This window comes from Trachypithecus francoisi, unplaced genomic scaffold, assembly GCF_009764315.1.
Source record: "Trachypithecus francoisi isolate TF-2019V2 unplaced genomic scaffold, Tfra_2.0 Lachesis_group12, whole genome shotgun sequence".
Classification (NCBI taxonomy): Eukaryota; Metazoa; Chordata; class Mammalia; order Primates; family Cercopithecidae; genus Trachypithecus; species Trachypithecus francoisi.
Window position 1 is genome coordinate 97,045,235 of NW_022681457.1, and position 15,104 is coordinate 97,060,338.

The 15,104-nt window shown below is 42.6% G+C and overlaps 2 protein-coding genes across 4 annotated transcripts in view; one reads left to right on the forward strand and one right to left on the reverse strand.

Moving 5' to 3' along the window:
• Positions 1 to 2,993: 2,993 nt before the first annotated feature.
• The window catches only part of FAM76A (family with sequence similarity 76 member A), a 42,431-nt gene continuing 30,320 nt past the window's right edge, over positions 2,994 to 15,104 (reverse strand). For all 3 annotated transcript variants that reach the window (XM_033227557.1, XM_033227559.1, XM_033227556.1), the window contains 3 exons: positions 12,070 to 12,205; positions 7,740 to 7,841; positions 2,994 to 5,623 (listed from right to left, as the gene is read on the reverse strand). In XM_033227557.1, the coding sequence (XP_033083448.1) occupies positions 5,537 to 5,623; positions 7,740 to 7,841; positions 12,070 to 12,205 (325 nt within the window). In that variant the 3' untranslated portion in view covers positions 2,994 to 5,536. The remainder of the gene's footprint in view (positions 5,624 to 7,739; positions 7,842 to 12,069; positions 12,206 to 15,104) is intronic.
• LOC117093027 (probable ribosome biogenesis protein RLP24) lies at positions 6,186 to 7,092 on the forward strand. Its single transcript, XM_033227560.1, has one exon. It carries the CDS (start codon positions 6,235 to 6,237, stop codon positions 6,724 to 6,726), a length of 492 nt encoding a protein of 163 aa, XP_033083451.1. The 5' UTR covers positions 6,186 to 6,234; the 3' UTR covers positions 6,727 to 7,092.

A 15,104-nucleotide genomic window follows, 5' to 3' on the forward strand; every position in this document is an offset into this window, starting at 1 on the left:
TAATAGCTAAGAAGTATGAACTACTTTCCCCCAAAAGGTAATTTTTATTGCTATCTTCAAAATCCAGAGGTTCACACAATCGTTACTCAATCCTGCTGGCCAAAAGTCAATGTGGTAGCTAGCCTCCAAGGTGGACCCTCAATATCATCTTCTGGTATTAATGCATCTGGACAGTCTCTTCCCACATCAAAGTGTCAGTAACTTGACCACTGTAACCAATAGACTATTGTAGAAATGATGGAGTGTGATGTCTGAAGGTAGGACATGAAGGACATTATAGCTTGCTATCTCTGATCTGGCTTAGTTCCAAAACCCATTCCCTGTGTGGCAGATTGTATTTTATAAGATGGTCAGCACAATAGCCTCCACCTCACATGCTCTTCTACTTTGTTGTCCTCTGTCCTGTGAAATGGCTGTATATGCAAAGTGACCTCCAAATGCCAAGAAGCCAAGAAGACAAAGGAGGAGGCAGACAAATCCAATTTGTCAGTATTGGTTGATTTACTGAGGGAACTTATGGACAAACGCATAGTCTTGGGCAGCCACAAGACAGGTAGATTTCCGTGCTGTTACTCCCCAGACCCAAAGCTTATATGCCATAGTGAATAGGTATACATGTTCTAGGAAGCCAGTTAATTAAAGGCAATCCTCCAGGACAGGCAGAAGTGCCATATGCATCATAATTTGTGCAATTAACATCAAGGCTGACATGTTCTTACACCAGGGACAGTAAATAAAGTAGAAACCAGCTAATTTCTGTATTTTTAGTAGAGATGGGTTTTCGCCATGTTGGCCAGGCTAGTCTAACGAACACTTGACCTGGTGATCTGCCCACGTCGGCCTCCCAAAGTGCTGGGATTACAGGCATGAGCCACTACTCCTGGCCTGTTTATACTATTTTCTTACCCTAAGTGGTTTTAAAGGCTGAGTAAATGAGTCAATTAAGATAATTCACACAATAAAGGTAGTCATAAAAATAGCCTACAAAATAGGCAGGGTGTGGTGGCTCACACCTGTCATCCCAGCACTTTGGGAGGCCGAGGTAGGCAGATCACTTGAGGTCAGGAGTTCGAGACCAGCCTGGCCAACATGATAAAACCCTGTCTCTACTAAAAATACAAAAATTAGCCAGGCTTGGTGGCAGGCACCTGTAATCCCAGCTACTTGGGAGGCCGAGGCTAGAGAATTGCTTGAACCAGGGAGGCGGAGGTTGCAGTGAGCCGAGATTGCACCACTGCACTCCAGCCTGGGTGACAGAGCGAGACTCCATCTCAGAAAAACCAAAAAACAAAAAACAAAAACAGGCCAGGCACAGTGGCTCATGCCTGAAATCCTAGCACTTTGGGAGGCCAAAGCAGGTGGATCACCTGAGATTAGGAGTTCAAGACCAGCCTGGCCAACATGGCATAACCCTGTCTCCCACTAAAAATACAAAAATTAGCTAGGCATGGTGGCGCATGCCTATAATCCCAGCTACTTGGGAGGATGAGGCACAATATCACTTGAACCCAGGAGGCAGAGGTTGCAGTGAGCCGAGATCGCACCACTGCACTCCAGCCTGGGTGACAGAGCAAGAGTCTGTCTCAAACAAAAACAAAAACAAAAACATAGCCTACAAAATAAAACTATCTTCAATTAGCTTTGAGTTTATAGAATGACCAGGATGTAACAGTGACAGTGTCTGAAAGGCACTTCTCATTTTAAAACCTACTGGCTCTAGGGTTTCAAAGGGATGCATTCCTCTCCTTGTGAGATGACATTTCAAAAAGCTTTCACTCATACTTCATGAAGATTCATTCTGTATTATGTTTTGAATAATAAGAATAAAAATCAAGGAACATGGCTGGGCATTGTGGCTCACACCTGGGTAATTCCAGCTCTTTGGGAGGCCAAGGTGGGAGGATCACTTGAGTCCAGGAGTTCAAGACCAGTCTGGGCAACATACTGAGACCTCATCTCTACAAAAAATAAACAAAATTAGCTAGGAATGGTGGTACACACCTGTAGTCCAAGCTACTTGGGAGGCTGAGGTGGAAGGATCAATTGAGCCTGGGAGGTCAAAGCGGCAGTGAGCCAAGATCACATCACTGCACTCTGGCGTGAGAGAGAAAGGCTGTCTCAAAATAATTTTTTTGTGAGACAAAAAAGGTGGATTACCTGAGGTAAGGAGTTCGACACCAGTCTGGCCAACATGGTGAAATCCTGTCTCAACTAAAAATACAAAAAAATTAGCCAAATGTGGTGGTGCATGCCTGTAATGAGGCTGGAGAATTGCTTGATCCCGGGAGGTGGCGGTTGCAGTGACCCAAGATCATGCCACTGCACTCCAGCCTGGGCAACAGAGCATGACTCCGTCTCAAAAAAAAATTTTTTTTTTTTTTCTTTTTAAATCAAGGAACAATGGTGGTGTGAGTGGTGTCCAATATTCCACTAAATGGAAGCCCCATAAGGACAGTAACTTGTTTTTGTCACTGCTGTAACTGCACTGCCTAGCACAGTGCCTATCACATGAGCACTTAAACTGGGTAAATAGAATCACCAAGAGGTTCAGTGTGGTAGCTCATGCCTGTAATCCCAGCACTTTCGGAGGCTGAGGTGGATGGATGGCTTGAGCCCAGGAGTTGGAGACCAGCCTGGATGGCAAAACCCTACCTTTACAAAAAATACAAAAATTAGCTGGGTATGGTGGTGTGCATCTGTAGTCCCAGCTACTTGTGAGGCTGAGGTGGGAGAATCCCCAGGAAGTCAGGGCTCAGTGATCCACTTGCCACTGCACTCCAGCCTGGATGACTGAGGGAGACTCTTGTCTCACAACAAAGTCATAGAAGAAAGAAAGAGAATGAGTTTATTCTCTAATGGACAGGAAATTCCCAATTAGCAGTTAGGCTTTTAATTTTTTAAGTCTACAAGCAAGACAAACTTTTCTAGGCTGAAGGGGATAATGGGGTATGTCTATTGGTAAATCAGCAAGAAATAAAAACAAAATCCAACAATTACACTTGAGTCAATATGAATTTTTATTAACACACATTTGTCAAAGTCTGTACAAACCAAAACATTCCTGTTTTAAAATGTCCATTATTACAAACATACAAAGAAACAAAAGGTGTTACCAAAAGTTAGCTACTCAATTTCATGGTAAAACAGTGTCATGATCTTTAAAAATCAAAATTTCAAGACTGAGGTTTCTTCTTTCCCTTTTTGGAACTTATGGAAAGTTAGAAAATGCGTGAATTTACTTTATATTAAATGCCAAGACCTTAAAAAAAGACTTAGTATAAAACTAAATATGTTTTTATATTGTCATACATCATGTAACAGAATTTCAGTCCTCAAAATAAAATTAAAAAAAAAAACAACACCATGACTGTCATTTCCCCCAAATTTTTCTCCCATAGTCAGTGCAAATGCATCTGAAAAATACTATGACAGTTTATCTTTACCTAAAAGTTTCTCATTCAAAAACTTTACAAAACTATTTAGCACTGCCATTTCCCTTGCTTAGAAGGGAAAATTATATCCCCTAGTAGGGTGATATATAAGCGACATGGTCCACTGTATCCCTTATCAGAAGGAAACCACCATTTCCACATCTCTGTCCAATTATGTGCAGGACTCCATTTATGAGAATGCTATCACAAATTATAGAGCATCTGCTTCCAGGAAACGCCTAGAAATTAAATTTAGTGCTACAATTTTTTGGTAGACTGAGGTACAAATGTTATCTGCCCTCATTATTATTTCTAACTGTAGTACCCCCTGCATAAATGATTCTAGGATAGTTGGTTTTGTTGTTTCATGGCACACATGACACACCCTAATTCCTTTCACAAACATCACAAAGAGGACCTGAGAGTATGCCTAGAAATGTAAATCTATCCCCTTTCCTGGAAAAGTAAATCCATGTGCCTACAGGGTTAAGAAGGGAAGACAGGCAGGGCACACATAACTCTGGTTGAGGCAAAGTGCTTCTGAGAAGCACCTGTTTTCAATACCTATCCATGAAAAGCAGGGAGTGTATGGGCTCGGGTGGGTGAGGAGTGGGGAGAAGGTATAGTGATACCATTTTTCCCAATCAGACTCAGAGTCCTTACTAGAGCAGCTCGTGCTGACCCCCAAAATGCTCTGTAGTTCAAATAATATTCCTTTTTTTTTTTTTTGAGACAGAGTCTCATTCCATTGCCCAGGCTGCAGTGCAGTGTTGCGATTTCAGCTCATTGCAACCTCCACCTCCTGGGTTCGAGCAATTCTTCTGCCTCAGTCTCCTGGGTAGCTGGGATTACAGGTGCGCACCACCAGTCCCAGCTAATTTTTGTATTTTTTTTTTTAGTAGTGGAGTTTCACCATGTTGGCCAGGATGGTTTCAAACTCCTAACCTCAAATGATCCACCCACCTCAGCCTCCCAAATTGCTGGGATCACAGGCGTGAGCCACTGCGCCTGGCCATATTATTCCATTTTTAATCTGTTCATGTAAAAAAAAAGTTCTCTGACAGCAGCCCAGTATGACAACTGATATAAGCAAATAAAGGATTTTATTTTTTAAAGAAGTGGCAGTGTTCAAATTAAAAATCAATCACATAAAACAATCAGGAAAAGGGTGGGGAGAGAAGTGTCCAGTACAACCTGGACAACCTTGCTTTCTGCCCTTACTTAAAAAGACAGACGGTTCAAATCTTTGCTACCTCCCTTAAGTATCTCCATAAATGCTCTTCCAAGAAATCCTCCAAAAGGCACTTAGCTCCATACTTATGCATTGAATTGTTTCACCTTAGCAATGTTTTTAAGACTCCAAGGTAACAAGAAAGAAAAGATCTGATTCTTTTACTAAAAGCTAGTGAATAGGACTGTTTTTTTTTTTTCAAGAGGCATCACTTTTACAAGAACTAGCTAGGCTACCATTATTCCTTTATCAAGAAAAAGTTTCTTTTTTAAAAAATAAATAAAACTCTGGCTATACATAGTACAAAGTTCATACATAATACATCTGGAAAAAAACCCAAGAGTATACCCTGAAGCAAAAGGTTTATTGGAGAGAGAAAGCCTCTTCCATTATACCAAGTCTGAAGGTGGCAGTTTTCAAAGTTCAGAGGGTGGCAGTGATATATAATTAATGCCAAACTGTTTGCTCATGGGTATGGCAGGATGCAACGATGGACCAAAAAAAAAAAAAAAAAAAAAAAAAAAAAAATCATTCTGCACATTATACTGAGCAGTGACCACCACAAAAAAAAAAAAAAAAAAAAAAAAAAATTAAAATAGAACCAAAATAGAGAGAGAAGAGGAAGAAGAAAAAGAAAAGTCCTAATAGTGAGAGAAACAGAGCGAGCTTGAAATCCCAAACACTCAAGCATGCAGTCTAACACAGCACAAACCAGGTGTTTCCATTCAGCCCACTGCAATCACACAAAGAAGGATAACTGTAATAAAATAGAGATTTCTTAAGAAAGCTTGCAATTCCCACAGAACAGCCAGGTCTCCAACCCTAACCCTGGACAACTCCATTTGCTGTTGCTATGGAGCCTCCTTGAGGTGTGTCATGGAGAGGTTATAGCTCCTGACTTCTCTGACTTTTTGCTCTTGGACAAGGCAGCTGCCTGCTTCAGGAGCTCTCGGTTTTTGGCCTAAAGAAAAAAAAAATCAGTGTAAGAAGGATGTTTTAAACAGGATATAATCTGTTTTTTCATGCAGAATAAGTGCACATGCTAAGGCAGATGATGTGGAGGGTCAGAAAGAGACAAACAATTCTAGAGGTAGAAAACAACAGGAAGCTCTAGGGCTTGACACTTGGTTCAGGAAAAAAAAGTATTTGCCAGAGGTTAATCAGTGTACCTCAATCTCTTGGGACCCACTGTTACAAAGGGATGCTTTATGCAATACAAACTGTGGAGTGACTTCATGAGCTGGATAAACAGAATCTATAATTCAGACATCTGGAATCACATCTGGTTTATTCAAAAATCAAAGAACACACTTAATATTTCTACTATTTTTGAGGGGAAAAGATCAGAACACATCCAAGAGTAAAACAATACAAAATATCTACAGGCTGGGCATGGTGGCTCACGCCTGTAATCCTAGCACTTTGTGAGGTTGAGGTGGGAGGATCGCTTGAAGCCAGGAGTTCAAGACTAGCTCAGGCAATATAGCGAGAGCCCGTCTCTGCAAAAAAATTAAAAAAATAAATTAGTGTCAAGCTTGGCGTTTGTTTGGTGAGGTCCCACGTGGGTTCAACATGCGTATCGAGAAGTGTTATTTCTGTTCGGGGCCCATCTACCCTGGACACAGCATGATGTTCGTCCGCAACGATTGCAAGGTGTTCAGATTTTGCAAATCTAAATGTCATAAAAACTTTAAAAAGAAGCGCAATCCTCGCAAAGTTAGGTGGACCAAAGCATTCCGGAAAGCAGCTGGTAAAGAGCTTACAGTGGATAATTCATTTGAATTTGAAAAACGTAGAAATGAACCTATCAAATACCAGCGAGAGCTATGGAATAAAACTATTGATGCAATGAAGAGAGTTGAAGAGATCAAACAGAAACGCCAAGCTAAATTTATAATGAACAGACTGAAGAAAAATAAAGAGCTACAGAAAGTTCAGGATATCAAAGAAGTCAAGCAAAACATCCATCTTATCCGAGCCCCTCTTGCAGGCAAAGGGAAGCAGTTGGAAGAGAAAATGGTACAGCAGTTACAAGAGGATGTGGACATGGAAGATGCTCCTTAAAAATCTCTGTAACCATTTCTTTTGTGTACATTTGAAAATACCCTTTGGATACTTGGAACTGCTAAATTATCTTATTTTTTACATAAGGTCACTTAAATGAAAAGTAATTAAAATACATCTTTCCTACATTGCCTTCTACATAACATCAGATATTACGGATGTTAGATTGCATCTCAGTGTTAAATCTTCACTGATAGATGTACTTACGTAAATCATGAAAATTCTACTTATAACTATAGAAGTGAATTGTGGATGTAAAATGGTTATGCCATTTGGATAATGGCACTAGGCAGCATTTGTATAGTAACTAATGGCAAAAATTCATGGCTAGTGATGTATAAAATAAAATATTCTTTGCAGTAAAAATAAATAAATAAATAAATAAATAAATAAATAAATAAATTAGTGGGGTAGGGTGGTATATGGCTGTGGTCTTCGCTACTTGGAAGGTTGAGGTGGGAGGATCACCAGAGCCCGGGAGGTTGAGGCTGCAGTGAGCCATGATCGTGCCACTGCTCTCCAGCCTGGGTGACAGAGAGAGAACCTGTCTCAAAAAAAAAAAAAAAAAAAAGAGGCCGGGCGCGGTGGCTCAAGCCTGTAATCCTAGCACTTTGGAGGCCGAGACGGGCGGATCACGAGGTCAGGAGATCGAGACCATCCTGACTAACACGGTGAAACCCCGTCTCTACTAAAAACTACAAAAAAACTAGCCGGGCGAGGTGGCGGCGCCTGTAGTCCCAGCTACTCGGGAGGCTGAGGCAGGAGAATGGCGTGAACCCGGGAGGCGGAGCTTGCAGTGAGCTGAGATCCGGCCACAGCACTCCAGCCTGGGTGACAGCGCGAGACTCCGTCTCAAAAAAAAAAAAAAAAAAAAAAAAAAATCTAAAAAGGGGATTAACATGATTTGTCAATACTTTGAGAAAAAAAGGAATCTATGAGATGATCACTTAAAATAGAATCAGCTAGGTATACCAGGTAGGTACACAATTTTAGCATGTAAAATAAGCAGTCACCTGCAATTGTTCTGTGACTTCTTTGTGGGTTTTCTCCATCTGGTTCATTTTGGCTCTCATCTGCGATTCCTGGTACTGAAAATCAGCCTTCAACTCTGTAATCTGAGGGAAACAAGGCAGAGTAACCAGAATAAATTTCTGTGCAATAAAAAAAATTTGCTTTCAGAGAGCTAAATGGTCACCCAAATTAATGAAACCCAGGGCTCTCCTGCAGATCCATATCTAAATCAAAGCCAGGGAGTTCCACACTCTCTTTTTCTCTAAAGCTTTCCTGAAAATTACACAAAGTCCTGAACTAACATTTCTGAATATTTGAGAATAATAGCTGCTACCAATTACTGAACTTTTACTATGTTGTAGAAAAACTGATTACTTCAGAAGATCTTTATGATAACATTGTGAGGGTAGTAGTCCCATTTTATAGAGGAGAAAACTGATCTTTAGAAAGAGTTAAGTAATGTGGCCAAGATCATATACAGAGTTAGCAAGGGGCAGAGCTAGATTTCAAATCCCAGACCCCCTTCTGAATAGTTGACTACTATTCAAGGAAATTCTAAATCAGAGAGGTGATGTGTGAGCTGAGCTTTGAGATGTAGTAACAATAGGCACATAGGGTGAGCAGGAGGGCATCTAAGCAGAGAACAGTATAGGCACAGACAGATAAATGTGAGATAACAGAGATTATCTGGATGGCTGATGAGGCTGGAGAGATGGGCAGGCATTATATGCTAAAGAGCCTGTATTCCAAGCTGAGGAGTGTGACCTTGATCCTGAAAGCTTTGGGAAACAATCTATTTGTTTTTGCTCCTTTAAAAACCCTAACTCTGGGCCAGACGCGGTGGCTCATGCCTGTAATCCCAGCACTTTGGAAGGCCAAAAGGGTGGAACACTCGAACTCAGGAGTTTGAGACCAACATGGACAACATGGTGAAACGCCGTGTCTACAAAAAAAAAAAAAGACAAAAATTAAAATAGCTGGGCGTGGTGCTGTGCGCCTGCAGTCCCAGCTACTTAAGAGGACTGAGGTGGGAGGATCGCTTGAGCCAGGGAAGTTGAGTTTACAGTGAGCTGAGATTGTACCACTGCCCAACAGCCTGGGCAACAGAGCAAGCCCCTGTCTCAAAAAAATAAAAATAATAAATAAATAAAAACTCTATCTCTGCAAAGCAGTAGAAACAAGTGTTCATCTTGTCCCTGATTTACCGAAATCCTTTTATGTGCCATTCTGATCTAGTCCATGGAGAGAATATACTTGGGCCATTTTCACTTGACAGTCATGTAGTCATGTGAAAGAACACAGATCTCTTCCCATGAATTTCCACCTTCCTAGCAGGAGAAAGCATAGCACAGTAGAAAGAATGGTAGAGTCAGAAAGACTTCCAGTCCCTTGTTCCGCCACTTACTAGCTGTATGGTTTGGACATATTAACCTCTTTTGGTCTGTTTCCTCATCTGTAAAATGAGGTAGAAATTATAAGAATGCAAGAAAGGAATTTACATCAATGTCTTAGCTATTCAGAATGAATCACAGCATTCTGAACTTGGCACAAGACAACATAAAGAGCCAGGGGAGGGGATTAGAAACCCCTAAGAAGAAAAATACTGGAAGCATTCTTCATCTATGAAATGATTATAACAATTCCTACCTCAAAGACTTTTTTTTTTTTGAGACGGAGTCTTGCTGTGTCGCCCAGGCTAGAGTGCAGTGGCGCGATCTTGGTTCACTGCAAGCTCTGCCTCCCAGGTTCACGCCATTCTCCTGCCTCAGCCTCCTGAGTAGCTGGGACTACAGGCACCTGCCACCACTCCCGGCTAATTTTTTATATTTTTAGTAGAGATGGGGTTTCATCATGTTAGCCAGGATGGTCTCGATCTCCTGATCTCATGATCCACCCACCTTGGCCTCCCAAAGTTCTGGGATTACAGGCATGAGCAACCAAGCCTGGCCTCAAAGGCTTATTATAAGAATAAACAGGCCGGGTGTGGTAGGTCATGCCTGTAATCTCATGCACTTTGGGAGGCCGAGGCGGGCGGGTCACTTGAGGTCAGGAGTTCAAGACCAGCCTGGCCAACATGGTGAGACCCCCATCTCTATGAAAAATACAAAAATTAGCTGGCCGTGGTGCCATGTGCCTGTAATCCAAGCCACTCGGGAGGCTGAGGCAGGAGAATCACTTGAACCCAGGGAGGTAGAGGTTGCAGTGAGCAGAGATTGCGCCACTGCACTCCAGCTTGGGTGACAGAGAGAGACCCTGTCTCAAACAAAAACAAAAACCAAAACCAGCCAGGCATGGTAGCGGGCGCCTGTAGTCCCAGCTACTCAGGAGGCTGAGGAATGAGAATTGCTTGATCCCAGGAGTCAGAGGTTGCAGTGAGATCGCACCACTGCACTCCAGCCTGGGTGACAGAGCAACACTCTGTCTTTAAAAAAAAAAAAAAAAAAAAAGGAATAAATGAGTTAATACATATAAAGCACTTAAAACAGAGTCAGGCATGAAGTTAGCATCCAATAAAAGTTAGCTATTATTATTATAATATTAAAGCAAAATGAGATATTATTTTTTGTTTTTGGAGACAGGGTCTGGCTCTGTCACCCACAGGCTGGAGTGCAGTGATATGATCACGGCTCACCACAGCCTTGACCTCTCGGGCTGAGGTGATCCTACCACCTTAACCTCCCAAGTAGCTGGGACCATAGGTGCACACCATCAAGCCCTGCTAATTTTTGTATTTTTTGCAAAGATGAGGTTTCACCAATGGCCCAGGCTGGTCTTGAATTCCTGGGCTCGAGCAATCTGCCTGCCTCAGCTTCCCAAAGTATTGGGATTACAGGTGTGAGCCACTGCACCCAGCCTAAAAATGAGATACTATTTAGAAAACCTGAAAACAAGATAAGAGACATGAATCAGAGTAAGAATGTAAAAAAGGAAGATAACTATCAAACCATAATAAGACTGGTCTTATTCTGAAGATATTAATGTGAAGATATTAGAAATATAAAGCAGAAGATATTCTGATGTGAAAATAAAATATTAACACTGAGGCCAGGCACAGTGGCTCATGCCTGTAATCCCAACACTTTGGGAGGATGAGGCAGGCAGATCACTTGAGATCAAGAGTTTGAGACCAGCCTGGCCAACATGGTGAAACCCCGTCTCTACCGAAAATAGAAAAATTAGTCAGGCATGGTGGCGGGCACCCATAATCCTAGCTACTTGGGAGGCTGAGGTAGGAGAATTGCTTGAACTCGGGAGATAGAGGTTGCAGTGAACCTGGGCAACAGAGACTCTGTCTCAAAAAACAAAATATGAAAAAAGAATATTAATACTGAAGATAAATTAAGATTAAAATATTAACATATTAAAGATGGGTCACTTAGTAACAGACTTGTTAGCAATGGAATCATAGTGACGTAAAAGTCATGGCAGAAGGCCCACATGAACACTGTTCAGGGAAGAGGAAGAACTGGCCCGTGAACTTTGAGTATTATTGTCCCACAGACATGGCCATCCCCATAATAAGAGAAGGAGACATTAGGTTCTTTTAGCTGGACAGCATTGAACATTCCAGTTACATAACTACCTCCTCTTGTCCCAACTCTATGCTTATTCAGCACCTTCTGATTACAGCCTCTCCAGGTAGTTCATGCCAAGAACAGTGTGCTGTTACATGCTCTGCTGTGAACTGAGATGTGAACACTGTTTTTTTAATACATTGTCTCTATAAGCTCAGTTAACAAATGTCCTCTCTGAGGCCAGGGGCAGTGGCTCACGTTTGTAATCCTAGCACTTTGGGAGGCTGAGGTGGAAGGATCACGTAAGCCCAGGAGTTCAAGACCAGTCTGGGCAACATAATAAGTCCATGTCTCTACAAAAAAATGTTTTAAATTGACCGAGTACAGTGGCACATGCCTGTAGTCCCAGCTACTCAGGGGGCTGAGATGGGAGGACTGCCTGAGCCTGGAAGGTAGAGACTGCAGTAGCCATGATCGTGCCACTGCACTCCAGCCACTCCAGCCAGGGTGACACAGCTGAGACCCTGTCTCAAAAACAAAACAAAACAAAATAAAATGTCCTCTCTGAGAAATGGAAGCTGCAAGTACTGAGAAAAATCCATTTTTTGAGCCCAGTTGACTGGAGTAATGCCATCCCAAGAGTCATCTCGGCAGACAACCATCCTCTCCCCAGGATATCCCAACCTTGACATAGGCTCTCAAAGTGTCAATGTTAAGTACCCAACAAACATCAGTTAAAAAGAGTTATTATCATGTCCCATACCACATTTCTCACCCTCACATCATTCTGGTCGGAGAGGAATAAAATAAACCATACCTTCTTCTCTTTCTCTAAAATCATTTGATCCTTTTGATGCAACATCTTCTTCAGGGTAGCCACTTCTTCCTTCAGTTGGGCAATGATGACAAAGTGGTCAGTGCCTGGTGAGTCCAGAGCCAGGTCTGGGGAGAAGCTAGATTTAAAAATCAGGGGAAAATATTGTAACTTGGATGGATAAACTTTTCCCTACCTGAGGATGCATCCTAGACCACTCGACTGCAAGCTCCTCAAGAGCAGGAATCCTAGCATCAAGCACATTGCACCACACATGCTGGGCTCAACGGCACTTGCTGAACTGAACTGCAGAGGTAAGGTGGCCATCAGATAACTCTACAAACCAAAGCCACAACCCAGCAGCATCCCTGCAGCATCTTCTCTCACATTTAGGACTAAAATAAATGCCACATCCCAAGAGCTAAGGATACTGTTTCAGGTTCCTTGAAGATCCCCAATGATATACTAGAAAAACAGTCCTAATTTTTGTGATTAGATAAATTCCCTAGAATTCCAGATAAATTATAAACTGTGAGCTCATGCATTTTTCTTTAATGCTCCACTCAGAGCTCGTCTTTCAGGGCCTTGTCTTCTGTCTCAAAGCACCACAATGCAGTCAGTGTATCTGCCGAGAAGCTGCTGGATTCCCACCCAGGAGCAGTCAGTTCTTTTTCAAAAAAGATGAAACAGGAATGAAGCCAGCTTCCCCTGCACTACAAATGGCCTGCAGATTGTCATTTCCAATATCAGGAATTTTGTAACATTGCATTAGGAAAGGAACCAAGAGGTGGCAAATTCCAGAGTCACACCACAACTTGGGCTTTCAACAGATTCCTCCCAATAACAGCATAGGAGCACTCCATTTTGTCCAAGTGCCAGGTGGACTCTATGTCCTTTTAGCAGAGCCTCTTAAGAAGGGACAGTTTGGCCAGGCGCAGTGGCTCACGCCTGTAATCCCAGCACTTTGGGAGGCCGAGGTGGGCGGATCACAAGGTCAGGAGATCGAGACCACGGTGAAACCCCGTCTCTACTAAAAATACAAAAAATTAGCCAGGCACGGTGGCGGGCGCCTATAGTCCCAGCAACCCAGGAGGCTGAGGCAGGAGAATGGTGTGAACCATGAATCCGGGAGGCAGAGCTTGCAGTGAACCGAGATCGCGCTACTGCACTCCAGCCTAGGGGAGAGAGCAAGACTCCGTTTCAAAAAAAAAAAAAAAAAACAGAAGGGACAGTTTTAGGCCGGGCTCAGTGGCTCACGCCTGTAATCCCAGCACTTTGGGAGGCCAAGGCAGGCGGATCACCTGAGGTCGGGAGTTAAAGACCAGCCTGACCAACATGGAGAAATCTCGTTTCTACTAAACATACAAAATTAGCTGGGTATGGTGGTGCATGCCTGTAATCCCAGCTGCTCGGGAGACTGAGCCAAGAGAATCTCTTGAACCCGGGAGGCAGAGGTTGCAGTGAGCCAAGATTGCGCCTTTGCACTCCAGACTGGGCAACAAGAGCAAACTCCGTCTCAAAAGAAAAAAAGAAAGAAAAAGAAGGGATAGTTTCACGAAATCTACAAAACCCCCAAATTGTATGTACAATCTTGTCTACACATATAATGGGTGGTTTTTAGAGTGAGGATCCATAGCTTTCAATGGCCACTCATAAATGCCTCAGACTCAAAACAAGTTAAGGAATCACTGCCAAGAGGGTCAAATCCTGTTCTCTAGAGAGTTCCCAAATAACGCTCTTTACTTTTCCCATGACAATCTTTGAAGTAAAACACAAACCTGTTTTTCCTAAGCAGACACTGGAATACTCATTCTCAACTCCCTAGATACAGCAACAACTCACAGTTCTTATATCCTAAACCACATCTAAGAGCCAACATTTCTCTACACAGGAAGAAACTCCAAATAGCAAGCCTAACCAGTGGACAAACTACCTCACAGTTACCAAGTCAAACATCTCTATGGCTAGAATAGGAAGATAAAGATATTCGACAGGAATATTCCTACCCTCCTCTCAGTCTACATGAAGCATATGCGAAGACTGTCAGAGGAAGAATGAATCAATGTTCTCATAACTAATGAATGGATGGAATTACTGCGTAACAAAAATAAATGCAAAATCATAAAACAAGGCAGGCAGGAGAAAGTGCTGAAAGGAACTATTATCGTCTCTACTAGTTTCAGAGCTGGAAGCACCCTTATAGCTGCAGTCTCACATCTGTTTCAATACCTGCTAAGGACCTGTCTTTCTTCAACTGAATGAGTCTATTTAAACCCATAACTAGAATAATGAGCTAACGTAAGTAACTTTTTGCTGTCCCCAAACTCCTAATGCCCTATCCTTCTTGCTTCTTGTGAGAGGATTCCCCCCATACCAATAAATAGTTGACAATACCCATCCTTTCTATCCTGTGTTAGGGACTGGCCTCGCTCTCTCTTTTTTTTCTTTTCTTTTTTTTTTTTTTTTGAGACAGAGTTTCGCTCTTGTTGCCTAGGCTGGAGTGCAATGGTGTGATCTCGGCTCAACACAACCTCCGGCTCACCACAACCTCTGCCTCCCAGGTTCAAGCGATTCTCCTGCCTCAGCCTCTCAAGTAGCTGGGATTACAGGCATGCGCCACCACTCCTGGCTAATTTTTGTATTTTTAGTAGAGACAGCGTTTCTCCATGTTGGTCAGGCTGGTCTCGAACTCCCGACCTCAGGTGATCCACCCGCCTCGGCCTCCCAAAGTGCTGGGATTACAGGCGTGAGCCACTACGCCCAGCCCTCACTCTCTAATTCTTGGTTCAGTAAGAACTGCTAGAAATGAAAAAAGATGGCTAGGGTAACAAGGCAAAAAAACCAGTCTCTTTCCTAATGGCTCCAATGACAGGGAACTACTACTTCTCCAGAAAAATTGTCTTTTACAAAAGCTCTTAATGTAAGAACAATTTTCTTGGGTTGAGCCAAAACCTGCCTCTCTATAACCCTACATATTGGTCCTGAGACTGTCCTCAAAGGCTATACAGATTAAGTCTAACCTTCCAGGCACATTTCTG